The sequence below is a fragment of the Bufo gargarizans genome, chromosome 4 (assembly GCF_014858855.1).
Source record: "Bufo gargarizans isolate SCDJY-AF-19 chromosome 4, ASM1485885v1, whole genome shotgun sequence".
Classification (NCBI taxonomy): Eukaryota; Metazoa; Chordata; class Amphibia; order Anura; family Bufonidae; genus Bufo; species Bufo gargarizans.
Genome location: NC_058083.1, coordinates 77,635,732 through 77,650,193, shown reverse-complemented (window position 1 = coordinate 77,650,193; position 14,462 = coordinate 77,635,732). Strand labels below are relative to the sequence as shown.

Below are 14,462 nucleotides of genomic sequence, written 5' to 3'. Positions count from 1 at the left end.
TCTCCAGGCGCGATTTTTTTCCCGCCTGGAGGTTCCTCCGCCCTCAGGGGATCGCACGCCGCCCTCCAGGCCGGATCCCTGTTAACCCTTTGGGTGCAGGCCGGCTCCCACAAATGGGTCTGTGTAGTTGGCCCCCCTTTTTTTCTCCTGGTCTCTCGGGGCTCCTATATAGTGGCTCCCCTTTAGCCTCAGAAGCTGGGTTTAAATGAAATTTAAAAAAAAAAAAAAAATTATTTTTTTTTATAATGATAAAATAATTAATAATACATCATGATTTCTATTGGGCTGCGCAGGACGCTGCAGCCTCATCAGTAATGCTGCATGTCTGCATGACCTCTTTCCACAGGCGGCATGGTGTTGCGCTCCGAGCCTGCGTCGCTGCTAGGGCATTTCCCCTTTTAGGCGGTTTTTTCTTGCCTCTTCCAGGATACGGCGCTGGCCAAGTGCATTCGGACCTTCTGTAGGCAGCATTCATCGTCTCTCCAGTTATGGTGCCTGCCATGTGCATTCCCCCCCCTCCTAGGCGGGCTACTGCACTCTCCCTGGCTGGCCATGTGCATGACCCCCTTCCATAAGCGGAACGCTGCACTCTCTGGATTTGCTGCCGGCCATGTGCGGGACCCCCTTCCTGGGCGGAACGCAGCACTCACTGGATTCGCTGCCGGCCATGTGCGTGACCCCCTTCCTGGGCGGAACGCAGCACTCTCACTGGATCTGTTGCCGATCATGTGCATGACCCCCTTTTTTAGGCGGAATACTGCACTCTCACCGGATACGGTACTGGCTATGTGCACGTCCCCCTTCCATTGGCGGGATGCTGCACTCTCGCTGATGTGCTATGATGTACTTATGTACTATGTTATTGTGCTGCACTCTCACTGGTTTCGCTGCCGGCCATTTCTTAGGCGGTATGCTGCACCCTTGTTGGATTCCCTGCCGGCCTTAGGTATGCCTCCTTCCCTCAGGCAGCATACATACATCCCTCTGTCGTTGGTTGTTTCCTCGCAGGTACGTTGCTGGCCACGTGCATGTACCCCATACATGGCAGGGTGCTTGCACTCTCGCTGGATCCGCTGTCGGCCATATGCATGGCCCCTCTTCCGTAGGCGGTGTACGCACTCTTGCTGGATTCTCTGCCGGCCCGGGACATGCCTTCCTTCCTCAGGCGACATGCACGCATCCTTAGTGACTGTGTTTGTCTCTTGCCGATACATTGCTGGCCATGTGTATGACTCCCATGCATGGCAGTGTGCTCGCACTCTCCCTGGATGAGATGCTGGCCATGTGCTTTACCCTCCCTTTTTCTGGGCGTTGTGCTACACTCTCACCGGATACATTGCTGGCCATGAGAATGGCCCTCTAACATGGGTGGAACGCTTGCACTTCCATTGGTTACGGTGCTGGCCTTGTGCGTGACCTCCTCTCACTTCAAGGGCAGAATTTGGCACGCTCATGAGATTCACGGCTGTCCTTATATGGCTGTGCTGGACTTGTACATGTCCCCCTTCGTTGGCAGAGTAGTTGCACTCTCAGTGAGTTCAGTGTTGGGTGTATTGTTGCACACTCATTTAATGCTAGGATATCCCTGTGCATGTTCCCCTTTCGCTAGGTGGACCTCCTGCGTTCCTGCTGGTTTATAGGGTAATGTCCTGCTTCTCTGAAGTAGGTACGGCCTTAGGCATCACTCCCTTTTGGGATGGGTCTTTGCACTCTTGCCAACTGCTGTTGGCCAGGTACAATTTCCCCCCTTTCAGGGTGGACTGATTGCGTTCCTTCGCATGCTATGCTAGGTTTGTGCATAACTCCCTTTCAGGTTGCACTTTGCAATTCCGTACATGCTGTGGCACTCTGGGACGAGCCCCCCCCCTTTTTTCTAGGTGGGTTGGCCTTCTCGCTGCTTACGGGGCTGCTCGTACGTATGCCTCACCTGCTTCCTGCGGCATATCTGTTTCTTGGGAGACTATGCTTGCCGCCAGCCTTGCACTCGTCCCTAGGGAGTTCATTCTGTCCTCCTGACCGGACAGACTCTTTTGCTCTCTGCTGCACCGAGCTGCCAGGGAGTGTTCGTGGGTCCTAGATGCATGCCCATGCGTCCATCTGCGGCATTACTTCCCTGCGCTAGTGGTCACATGGTCGAGAGTGCTGTGGTCTGCAGCGCCTCTCGAATTCTTCGTTGGCTCTGGCAGGACTGCGGTTCCCTTGCCTGCTGCAATTTCCTCCTCTTCGGATGCAGTGTGGTATGAGTCCGTCCTCTTGGCGCCTCTACGCTTCTGTCTGATCTGCTACCGGGTTCGGGCTGCTCTTCTCGGGAAGGTCACCCGACTTCTCTTGGGTGCTGGATTACCCAGGTCCGGGGACCTCCGCCTTGGGTTCTTCAAGGTATTCGCCTTCTGCGAGACGGTGGACCGGGCGTCTCACAGTGTAGCGGGTTCTGCTTTTGAGTCCTATGGCTTCCCTGTTGCCCACTCCTCCTCCTTTCGGTTGGAGGGTGTTTTGTCGGCCTCTGTCTCGACGGCCTTATCTCGCCGGCTTTGTTCGGCTCCCGCTCTATACGAATCACTCCGATGTGGCTTCTCGCCAGCCTTCGGAGGCTGTATTTTCACTGTCCTCCCCTCTGGGGAGAGCATGATTGTTCATGTGGATGGTTCCGGTGTTCCTTTTGGCCTCGTACCGTCTCCCTTGTTCACGCTGGCTGTATTAGCTGTGTGCCTATTTACCGAGTCTACCGCGTTCTGTCCCCCCACTGAGTGCAGATTGCGTGGCCCGTTCTAAGACGATGGTCCTGATGTAGACTTGCTTTTCTCGATAACTTGGGGGGACTACCTCGGTCCAGATTGTCCTTTGATCTCCCTCACCGGGACTGTACAACGTGGTTGCATCAGCATGGACTTTAGCCTGCCTTCCCCTGGCGTCTGGCGGATCCTTTGGGTTCTTTCCCTCTGTCCTCTGCTCCTCCACTCGGGTGGATACGGGACAACGTTGTTCGAGGGCCGGCGGGGCTAGTTTTGTCGACCCTTCTGCCCGTGTTACTGGTCTGCGCCTGATCACATTGGGTTTTCGCCTGCTTGCCAGGCGACTGTCCACTCCTGGCTGTGTTTCGTCCAGGATCTGTCGTAAGACTTAGGGTTTTTTGTCTGGGGTTCTGTGGGAAGCTGTGCATTCCCCACTCTGAAGTTCTTTCCCCCAGGTTCTGTCTTTTCCTTGAGGTGTCAAGTGTCGGCGCTGTTCTTCCTCTTCCAGCGTTCCCGGCCCTCTGGCCTGCCAAGACCTTCTTCCTCGGAGTGGCTCTTTGGTTCCTCTGTGCTGTCCTTCGGTACCGCCCTGGGGACTGTATTCTGAGCTCTCGGCGCTCCAATCTTGTCCTTGGAGCCGTTACAGGAGTTCTCTCTCTCCCTTCTGTCCTGTACGGTTGTGTTCCGTATCAGTCGTGTCTCTGACGGGTGCCGGAATGGCCCCTTTTTTTGTTACGAGCTTTCTGTCTTTTCCAGGACAGAGCTGTTCTGCATCCCGTTTCTTCCTTCCTTCCTTCCTTCCGAAGGTGGTGTTTGCCTTTCGCTTCATCACCTCACCTATTTGGACGTTGTTTGGGCCTTGCCGTTTTTACTTGGAGATCTCCGACTCTTGCAGACGTTCGGCCTCTTGGGTTTCCAGGAGGTCTGTGCATAGGGTTGACAGACTCCAGGGTGGTTTTCCTCCGCTTGATCAGATTGGCTATTGCTGAGGTTACCGCACCTAGGGCAGGATTCTGTCTTTGGTGTCACCGTTGCCTTTCACCAGAGCGGTCGGTGCCTCCTGGGCCGGAGGCATTGGGCTTCGGCTGGGCATTTGGGCACGGCGGCCACAGGTCTGCCTTGCACGCCTTACTGAGTTTCTACAGGGTGCATACTCTGACTTGGCGGATGCTGCCTTACCCCGCCTGGGTTTACAGGCGGCGGTTCATTGATGCCTTTCGGGTGCTTCACCTTGGTGCTGTGGTCCCTCCCCCTTTTGGACTGCTTTTGAACGTCCCAAGGTCTTCTGTGTCCCCCAAGGAAACTGGGCGAGAAAACTAGATTTTTGTATAACTTACCAGTAAAATCTTTCTCGCTCTTTCCTTGGGGGACACAGCACCCACCCATTCATTGTTTTTTCTCTGTGCGTTTTCCGAGTTTTTGTTACCCGTTGGGTAGTTGGCTTTTTGGTTCCTTGTTGGTCTTTGCCTTTTCTCACTGCTTGGACACGCAACTGGCAGTCTCTCTCTCTCCAGGCTGAGGGTATAGCTGTGGAGGAGGGGCTTAACAGTTTTCACTTAGTGTCACGCCTCCTATGGAGATGAGCTATACCCAAGGTCTTCTGTGTCCCCCAAGGAAAGAGCGAGAAAGAGATTTTACTGGTAAGTTATACAAAAATCTCGTTTTTTTATATTATATAAAGCCTACTACCTTATGACATCTGCCTGCTGGTATCAAATATGTAAATTAGTATCACTGGTACAGGGAGTAGGAGACTTCAGTGGGTGTCTCCTTCTCCCTGGCTGTTACTGTCCAATTGCAGGGGACCGCTCCACAGCCAGGGAGAAGACATGCTGTTCTTGGTACATCTCACAAGAACAAGCTATGTAAGTGACTACATAGCCTGCTCTTGTGAGTAAATCATATATGTTTTGTATTCAATAAACTTTGTGGACCCAGCCTAATTTCTGCCTGCTTGTTCCTCTGCCTGTGGTTGTGTGTTTGACTGCGTTTCCTGTCTGTCCACTTTTTTATGCTGGATTTGGATGCTGAAAAAGGCTAGTGTTGCTTCTAGTTGAGAGTTAGAAGCATACAATTCTGTTCTAAAGTCGGCCCCTTAGCTAACGTCCATACTATGGAAGATGGGCAGTATGTCTGGCACTCCAGCAAGGCCTACAGTGCTCCTGGGAACTTGGGTCTGGCAGTCAAGCAAAGCCCAATGATTCTAGTTTCAGGTCAGAAGAGGGGCGGCCAGCAAAGGTCCATAATGCTCCTAATTGAGTGAGAAAATGGGCCAAGCTACACTGTGTGTGGTCTATGGTGGTATGGCACAACTGGAAATCCCTATAATGGTCCTAGTTGGAAGTAGGAATATGGGCAGGTCTGCATGAAGTCTGGCACAGTAGGCAAAGCCCAATAACTGTCATTGGAGGTGAGAAGATGGAGAGCCAGCAAAGGCACATAATGCTCCAAGCCAGGGTCATACATATAAATCACCGGGCCCCATAGCAAGAATCTGAATTGGGCCCACTACACACCCCTGGTCCACCCCACCTCCTGTCCTGGCTCCTCCCCTGCCACACACCCATTTTCTAATAAAGTAATTTATGTGCGTTCGTACTGACCCGGAGAATGAAAGGCAAGGGGCAGTTTTGTGGCAAAGGGAATGCCCTAGGAACAAAACCCTGTGGTATCTGAATCTATGGGAGTCCTGTGGATATTGCATAAGTTTTATCTGCAGTCCTATGTAACATTACAAATAACAGTAACTCTGAATACAGATAACAGTGATAGCTCTGTGATTACCAAAAATGTAGTGGTGTTACCTGCTGTCCTATGTAAAACCACAGATAACACTAGTGTAGATCATGTGGTTAGTGTGCCTCCCTGTCTCTCTCCCACGGGACTACATGCTGGTGGCGCTGCCTCCTCCTTCCCCCGCACAGAATGTCCTGATGCAGCTGGGTCAAGACAGGAACACTGTGGGCATGGTGACATACACATACATAGAATAAATACGATCACAGCACACATCACTGCTCCTGCCTGTCTGCTTTGGTAAAGCCGGGATAGATGGGCAATATCAGGCTTTAGCAGAGTGGGCACGTGACAGTGGACACGGGGCACAATATGTATGCTAGCACAGCTGAACGAGTGCAGGGCAGGAGCCCGCATACACATCGCTCCCCCTGCCTGTGTCATATGATTGGTGGCTTTGTGCACACTCAGCAGCAAGGAGTGAAAAGGGTTGTCTAAGAAAAGCACTCTGTCCCCTGGCGGCAGACTTGAGCGCAGGGACTGAGAGAATGCTAGTAGCCATGGTGTGTGTGAACTTGTGCGGCGTCTGCTCCTGCTGCCTTTCAGCTACACACTGGCCAATCAGCAGCAGGATCTTTGCGCTGCGAAAAGCTGATTGGCCAGTGTGAAATGCTGCCGACTCCTGGATCATCAGGTTGGGAGAACACAAGTGCCGCTGCCACATTCATGGGTTCATACTTTAACTAAGTAGCAGGACATGTAGGGCATACATGGGGGATATCCCTGCACTTATTACTATTTCTGGGTGCCGCTCCATTGTGCTGTGGCCCCCGTTACATTCAAAATGTATGGGCAAAATTACAATTATGGCTCTTGAAAGGTGGGGAGGTAAAAATGAAAATTGGCCTGGTCCTGTCCTTTTCTGACAATACGTTGCAAGTGTTATATTTTTTAATGTTGTAACACAGAATATCTGCTGCTGCCTGCTCTACACTTATGATGGAAATCATCAGTTTGAGCATTTGTCAGAATGTCAGTCTTCTATTTAGGAATGACAGAATGGGTCCCGAGGTGGAAGAAAAATGACTGGATGACCTTGTATGGAGAAGAAGTTGTCAACAAGCAAGAATTTGAAAGTCTTGATAATCTGTGTAAAGAACTTGATGTCCAATGGGTAAGTGACATTTGGGAGAGTTATGGGCTTTATGGTAAAAAAAAAAAGGCTTAAAAAGAAACAAAACAGTTGTGTGCCGGAGGCCTTACTTTGCGACCGAATTCAGTGCCAAAATGGTGTCTTTGACCACCTCTTTCCAACTAAGTGATGTCCCCTTCGTGAACTAGATGTAGTGGATTTTTTTTACACTGGATCTACAAATTTTACAACCAGGTCTAGGCTTAATTTCATTAGTAAATATGGGGCCGTTGCATCTAGTAGTCACCTGGTTGTAGGCAAATGCTGTGATGGGAATATGTTGTAACAGATGGAGCTGAGTTTAGGGCTCTTTCACACTTGCGTTCTTTTCCGGCATAGAGTTCCGTCGTCGAGGCTCTGCCGGAAGAATCCTGATCAGGATTATCCCCATGCGTTCTGAATGGAGAAATCCGTTCAGGATGTCTTCAGTTCAGGACCGGAAAGTTTTTTGGCCGGAGAAAATGCCGCAGAATGCTGCACTTTTTGCTCAGGTCAAAAATCTTGAACACTTGCCACTTGCCTATTGAAAGGCATTAATCCGGATCAAGCCTTAAGCTAAACGTTGTTTCGGCGCATTACCGGATTCGACGTTTAGCTTTTTCTGAATGGTTACCATGGCTGCCAGGACGCTAAAGTTCTGTTTGCCATGGTAAAGTGTAGTGGGGAGCGGGGGAGCAGTCTACTTACCGTCCGTGCAGCTCCAGAGTGACGCCAGGGTGCCTCACGCGCATGGATGACGTGATCGCATAGAGTATTCTGCTCCCCACTACTACTATGGCAACCAGGACTTTAATAGCGTCCTGGCTGCCATAGTAACACTGAACGCATTTTGAAGACTGATCAGTATTCAAATGCTTTCAGTTCACTTGCAGTGTTATGGATCCGGCAGGCACTTCCGGCAAATGGAGTACACGACAGATCCGGACCACACAAGTGAAAGAGCCCTTAGCTCATGGATGTCAAACTCGTGGCCCTCCAGATGTTGCAAAACTACAACTCCCATCATTCCCTGATAGCTGTAGTATGCCCAGGCATGATGGGAGTTGTAGTTTTGCAACAGCTGGAGGGCCACGAGTTTGACATCCCTGCCTTAGCTGGATAGGGGAATCTGTCACCTGCTTTTACCATTTTAAGCTGGCACCATCGCCATGTTGACTAAAGTACCTGCTTTCCAGCAGTAATCTTTCTACTTATTTTTGTTTTGATATAAAAGCGATTTTTATTTTTTTCTTTGTTTTTTTTAATTTTTGTTATGCTAATTAAGGTCCAAGGTGCCCAGGGTTTTTTTTTTTTTTTCCCCTTACACTCTCCGGTGCCCAGTGACACCTCCGTGCAGTGCCCAAGAATGCCTCCTGATCATCAAATAACCTCCCACAGCCCGACAAACTGTTCCGCCCTCTCCCCACATCATAGTCTACCTTATAGAAATGCCCCGTCCTCCTTCCTGTCTGCGGCCAGAAAACTCGCGCAGGCGCAGTACCGCCTGTGCGATCATCAACCTCCTGAGGGCAACAGCCTTAAGTCTCACTGGGCATGCGCCGAGCCCAGTGATGTGACCTTAGCGCTGTTGCCCTCAGGACGTTGATGATCGCGCAGGCGGTACTGCGCCTGTGCAAGTTTTCTAGCCGCAGACAGGAAGGAGGACGGGGCATTTCTATAAGGTAGACTATGACGTGGGGAGGGGGCGGAACAGTTTTCCGGGCTGTGGGAGGTTATTTGATGAGCATCTTGGGCACTGCAGGGGGGAGTCACTGGGCACCAGAGTGAAAAAAATGCCCCTCTGGGCACCTTGGACCCTAATTAGCATAACATAAAAACATCGCTTTTATATCAAAACTACAAAACGAAATTAAGTAAAGACTGCTAGAAATAAGGTACTTTAGTCAACATAGCGATGGTGCCAGCTTAAAATGGTAAAAGTAGGTGACATTCCCTTTAAAAGGGTGTGGTGTGTTCTATAGTGGCTTAATCTGCATGTGGATATCCACCTCAATTTCCCTTCTCGATGTGACTTTGAAATCTTCATGTGGATTTTCTGCCCCACTTCGTCACATTAACTTACAAGGTTCTCAATGTTAAATGTGCATGGAAATTTGCAATTACATATAAGAATTTATATAACTAGTAGTTTATGAAAAAAAATAATCTGCCTTTTTTTTTTTTTTTGTAAGGCTACTTTCACTCTTGCGTTCAGAGCGGATCCGTCTGGTGTCTGCACAGACGGATCCGCTCCTATAATGCAGACAATGGGATCCGTTTAGAACGGATCCGTCTGCATTATAGTTTAGAAAAAAATCTAAGTGTTAAAAGTGGCTCAGACGGATCCGTCCAGAATTTACATTGAAAGTCAATGGGGGACGGATCCGTTTAAAAAAAAGAGCCATATTGTGTCAACTTCAAACGGATCCGCCCCCATTGACTTGCATTGTAAGTCTGGACAGATCCATTTAGGTGTGCGCCTGCTGAGCGGAGCTGGGGGACAGACGGTGCCAGACTGAGGCATTCTGAGCGGATCCGCATCCACTCAATGCATTAGGGCTGTACGGATCCGTTCGGGGCCGCTTGTGAGGGCCTTCAAGCGGAACTCACAAAAGAGCCCCGAACGCTAGTGTGAAAGTAGCCTAAAGTTGAATGAAGGCCTCTATGAAGGTGATACTCTGATGCCAGCCAACCACCAGTTACATGACAAACTCTTTAGTAGTGAAGCTGTAGGTTTATTATGTAGTAAGAACTTGAAATCCTATTGCAAAATGTGCAATAAACAGACAGGAGCCTGGCCTCCTCCCTCTAAGAACTTATTGAATGGTGGACACAAGGGACATGTAGACTTCATTGGATGCTTCTTCTATAACAATGGTTTTACAGTTATACAGTTTAAGGGCCCGTGCTATACATGTAGGGCCAGCTGATCGGGCACATGCATACGCCAGTATCGGTGAACACAGATGCCAGCGTGTTAACCCCTTGTATGCTGTGGTCAAAGCTGACCGCGGTATGCAGAGGGTTAGGGGAAGGTACATGTGCCTTCCCCATTGGGTCCCCGCGCTACAGTGGCAGGGACCCGATGGGAAAAGGCTAGCCCAATGCCTTCAATAGGCATCGACGCTTGCGTTCGGAAGCCTATGAGATCCAGCCTTTAGGCTGGGTCTCACAGGCAGGCTCTCGGCATTAAAGCTGACAGCCAATGCGTTACAATACAGGTTGTATTGTAATGCATAAGCGGAGGAGATCAGACCCCAGAAGTTGAAGTCCCAGAGTGGGACAAAAATAAAAAGTAAAGTGCTTTTTATAATAAAAAGGAGAAAAATTCCCAAACTAAAACGCATATATTTGGTATTGCCGCATCCGCATAACAACCGGCTCTACAAAAATATCACATGATCCACCCCCTCACCTGAGCACGTAGGAAAAAATAAACTGCTAAAACAATTTATTTTATTTTTTCATCTTGCATCCCAAACTGTATTACCAAGCGATCAGTCGTACACACCCCAAAATAATACCAATCAAACATCATCTCATCCTGCAAAAAAAAAAAATGAGCCCCTACATAAGACAATCGCCCAAAAAATGAAAAATAAAATAAAAATATGGCTTTCAGAATACTCCATTATTTTTAAGTTTCTACTCTAGGGGTGCATCAGGGGGTCTTCAAATGTGACATGGCAACTTAAAATTATCCCAGTGAAATCTGCCCCCCAAAACCATATGGCATTCCTTTACTTCTGCGCCCTGCCATGTGCAGTTTTTGACCACATATGGGGTGTTTCTGTAAACTACAGAATCGGGGCAATAAATATTGTTTAGTTTGGCTCTTAACCCTTGCTTTTTTTTTTTTTTTTTTTTTTGCGGAATTTCATTTTTATTAAAATGAAAAATCTGCCAAAAAAGTGATTCGGAAATTTCATCTACATTTTCCTTTAATTCTTGTGGAACACCTAAAGGGTTACCAAAGTTTGTAAAATCCGTTTTGAATACCTTGAGGGTGTAGGTTCTAAAATAGGGCTTATTATGTAAGCCCCACAAAGTGACTTTAGACCTGAACTGGTTCTTAAAAATTGGGTTTTGGAAACCTCCTTAGAAGTTTAGAAGCAAGTCTTAAAATGTTTAAGCCTTCTAACGTCCCCAAAATAAGAATGTCACTTACAAAATGACCCAACATGAAGTAGACCTATGCGGAATGTAGAGTAATTATTTTAGGAGGTATCAATAGCTGTTTTAAAGTATAACGTGTGGGTTTTTTTTTGTTTTTTTTTTAACCTGTGCTTAAAATGGGGTTGCTAGGCATGGTCCGTCTATCTGAAGGACTGAGGACGCAGATGCTTCTGCGTGCAGGGTCACATTACTTACAGTCCTTGGCTGTCGGTAAAGCCAGGTCCTCCCCAGCAGCTGATAACAGTGCCTGGGCTGTGTGCACTTCTCCCTGTCCCTGCGCTTGGCAGACGCTGCCTCACTCGGCAGAGCTGGACAATGCAGAGTTAAACCAGTGCACAACAGGGACGGGAGATCTGCCATCTGCTCAGTGTATAAATGAAAGCAACATGTGGTAAGAGGACCCCTTTGTGCTGCAGGAGATTAACCCTTTAGGGGGGGAGGGCTCTGGTTACTGACACCTTTTGGGGGGCTATTGTTACTGGCTAGTGAGGGCAGGCGGGATTAGCCTCAGGGTGAGGGCAGTGGCGGCCATCTTAACGGAATAGTGAAATTGCAGTTTTATGCAGACTGGTTGCTAAGGGCTGAATCTTATTAAATATGGGGTAAGTCCGTCTAATAGTAACTGATTCTGGAATATCATGTTAGTAACTACATATATGAAAATTGAAACTAGGGTCTAAATGTGACAGTTATCCTTTAAAAGCAGGGAAATTGAAGTTTAGAAAATTACCAAATTTACCAAAAACTTTGAAAAATTTGCATTTATAAATAAAATATTTTGACATTTTACCAATGTAATAAAGTACAATATGTGACGAGAAAACATTCTCAGAATGGTCTGGATAAGTAAAAGCGATTTTAAAAGTTACCACATAGTGACATGTCAGATATGCAAAAAATGCCCTGGTCCTTAAGGTGAAAAATGGCAAGGTTCTGAAGGGGTTAAAGACTATTTAATTTTTCATAGACACAAGTGCAAGGACACCGTGGCAACCCAGGAAATGAAAAGGCAGACCGGCTGGCTAGGCGAGGAGCAAGAAAAGGGTCAAGAAAATAAGCACTTTATTTCTGCATTGTGTGGTTCAATGGTTAACCATGTTTTTGTAGTAATGTTTTCTGAAGACACTGTTATACTAATTGTTCTTGTTGGCTGCACTGATTTGAGTTCCTTTTGCTTCAGTGGTTTAAGAATTTACAAACCTAAAAATGAAGACTTCAAAAATAAAAAAATAAAATTGCAGGTTTGAATAAAACACGTTACTTTGTACATGGTCATGAGTTGTTTTTTTGTTTTTGTTTTTTTGGCATAAGTCGGCAGGTCTATTCCTCTGGTTCTATAGTGTAATTGTTAAGACACTTCTACTGTCTCCAGGTCCTTTTCAGTAAGGCTAGCCTATCCATCCTGCAGGGAACAGCCTGCCGGATGTCTTTGCATTGCCGGAAGTTTGTAAATCCTCTCTTGGCCCCATTAACTGAGATCTAGCCACAACCTACATCACATCTGTTTTTATTCTGTCCGATTCTCAGCATATTTGCTGGAATACGGCTTAATCTCTGCTGTTCCCCAGTGTAGTTTAATGAGGCCGGACGGAGATTTCCAAACTTCTGGTAATGCCAGAATGCAAAGACATCTGACAAGCTGTTCCCTGCTGAAACGGCCTGGCAGGTGTATAGCTAGTGTGAAACTAGCCAAAAAAGAAAAATTGGCATGTTTGGTACCCAAACCTGGACTTCACAGAAGATTGGGTTAGGTGTTCTGTAGATTCTATTTGCCTTATGCCATGGTTATAAGGGAAAATAATAGCATTCTTAATACAGAATGCTTAGTAAAATGGGGATGGAGGGGGTTAAAAAAATAAAATTAACTCTCCTCATACACTTGTTCATGCAGCCCGGCTTCCCTTTTGTCGTCTTTGATGCCCGGGAGGAAAAGGACCTGTGGTGACATCACTGCACTCATCACATGATCATCACCATCATGTTGTTTTTTTTTATATTCATACAAACATTTCTGTAATATGATATAACAAAATATAACACATTTAAAACACAAATGTCTTTAATACCCTCCCAACCCCAGGCTGTCAGAGTAGGGCACCACAGTCTGGCAGGAGAGGGGAAAGCCTCCCCTACCAGTCACCCCCAGGTCAACTCCCAGAGCCACCTCCACTTCTCGCCCTAATAGCTTCATAGTCATAAAATTCTTCCATTCCAACAGAGCGGGGCAGGTTGCCGAGCCCCATTTTCTCACAATCAATACTTTACCTAACATACCCCCCCTTTTTTTTATATATATATAATTTTTTTTTTATTACAAAGAGGATGTATTGGTTTATTTGACTTTCCAACATACATAGGAAAATCAGAAAACTGCTTCGAGTGAAGGGTTATCTATAGTTTTTCCTCTCTAGTTCTAACACTGCACTCCAGAAGCAATGAACATAGCCTGCATCAGGAGAACTGCACGTCCAACAACAGTTTGCTCCTCTCTCCAGGCTATATCCTAGACAAACATCTGCGAGTGTAATAAAGTTGATGTACAACTTTAAATTGAATCAACTGATGTTGAGTAACTAATGAGGCCTTCACAATGTTGCAATAAATCCCACCCCAAGGTAATGGGTCTAACTTCCCCAGTTCAATCTGCCACTTTTTTTCCATTATTTAAAGGGAGTCAGAGCTTGAAAATATGACACTTTGGTCACACAAGTAAGATATGACTTGTTAACTTGCATATGTATGTTTTGTTTTTTTTTACACACAATAAAAGCACACAGAGCTATGGGGACTGGGTATTGTGGATGTGCTAGTGGCCATCTATTAACCCATGTCCTCAGCTCTATACACAAAATCCAGGTGACAGGTTCCCTTTAACGTGGTTATACTACCTAAAAATTGATGAAATTGTGCATAAATAAGTGAAAGTTTAAGACTAGTACCTACTGATGTGAAATTTTGTTCGGAATTGTGGGTCAATTCATTTCTATGGGGCAGCATGATGTGCTGCCCAGATATGGAATTGTGGACCCGCAAATTGTGCAATTGCGGACAAGAATAGGTATTTCTATTACTGCTGGCAATGTGCGGTCTGCAAAATGCTGAATGCACATTGCCGCTGTCCGCGTTTTGTGGATCTGCGAAACACATTACGGATGTATGAATGGAGCCTTAATTGAAAATAATGAACACTGGCCAAAAACATTATTTCTGAATCCTGTAAAGTCTGTGATGCCTTTTAAATCCTCCTAAATTAGTTAAGTGATTTACCTTCGTGATATCCCTGTGGATCCAGTAATTCTTATCTGGTAACGTCAAAAATTTGTTTTAATAAGCATTATCCCACAAGGGAGGGGAGTGAAGAGCAGATGTAGCCTGCATAAAAAAAATGTGACCTTATTCCACACTTTAAATAACATCTTCCCCATGGGGCATTTCTCCTTTATCTGCAACTGTCCCAACTCAAAAAAGTGAAAATATTTTCCCCTAAAAAAACTAAATGTGATACTGAGATTGCATCAAATAATTAGGTGCAACATTAATACACCACTGCAACTGCACATAAAAAATATCCTTGGAAAAAATGCAGCACAAGACCACCATCCGGCTCTGCCAGCCAAAGATACTTCTGTTTAATACGAACCCTTCTT

General features: G+C 46.8%; 1 protein-coding gene across 2 annotated transcripts in view; it reads left to right on the top strand.

The window, feature by feature from the left end:
- LOC122935621 (ribonuclease H1-like) overlaps positions 1-12,082 on the top strand; it is a 63,377-nt gene extending 51,295 nt beyond the window's left edge. For both annotated transcript variants that reach the window (XM_044291409.1, XM_044291408.1), the window contains exons 6-7: positions 6,518-6,642; positions 11,783-12,082. In XM_044291409.1, coding sequence (XP_044147344.1) covers positions 6,518-6,642; positions 11,783-11,872 — 215 coding nt within the window. In that variant the 3' untranslated portion in view covers positions 11,873-12,082. The remainder of the gene's footprint in view (positions 1-6,517; positions 6,643-11,782) is intronic.
- The last annotated feature ends 2,380 nt before the right edge of the window (positions 12,083-14,462 follow it).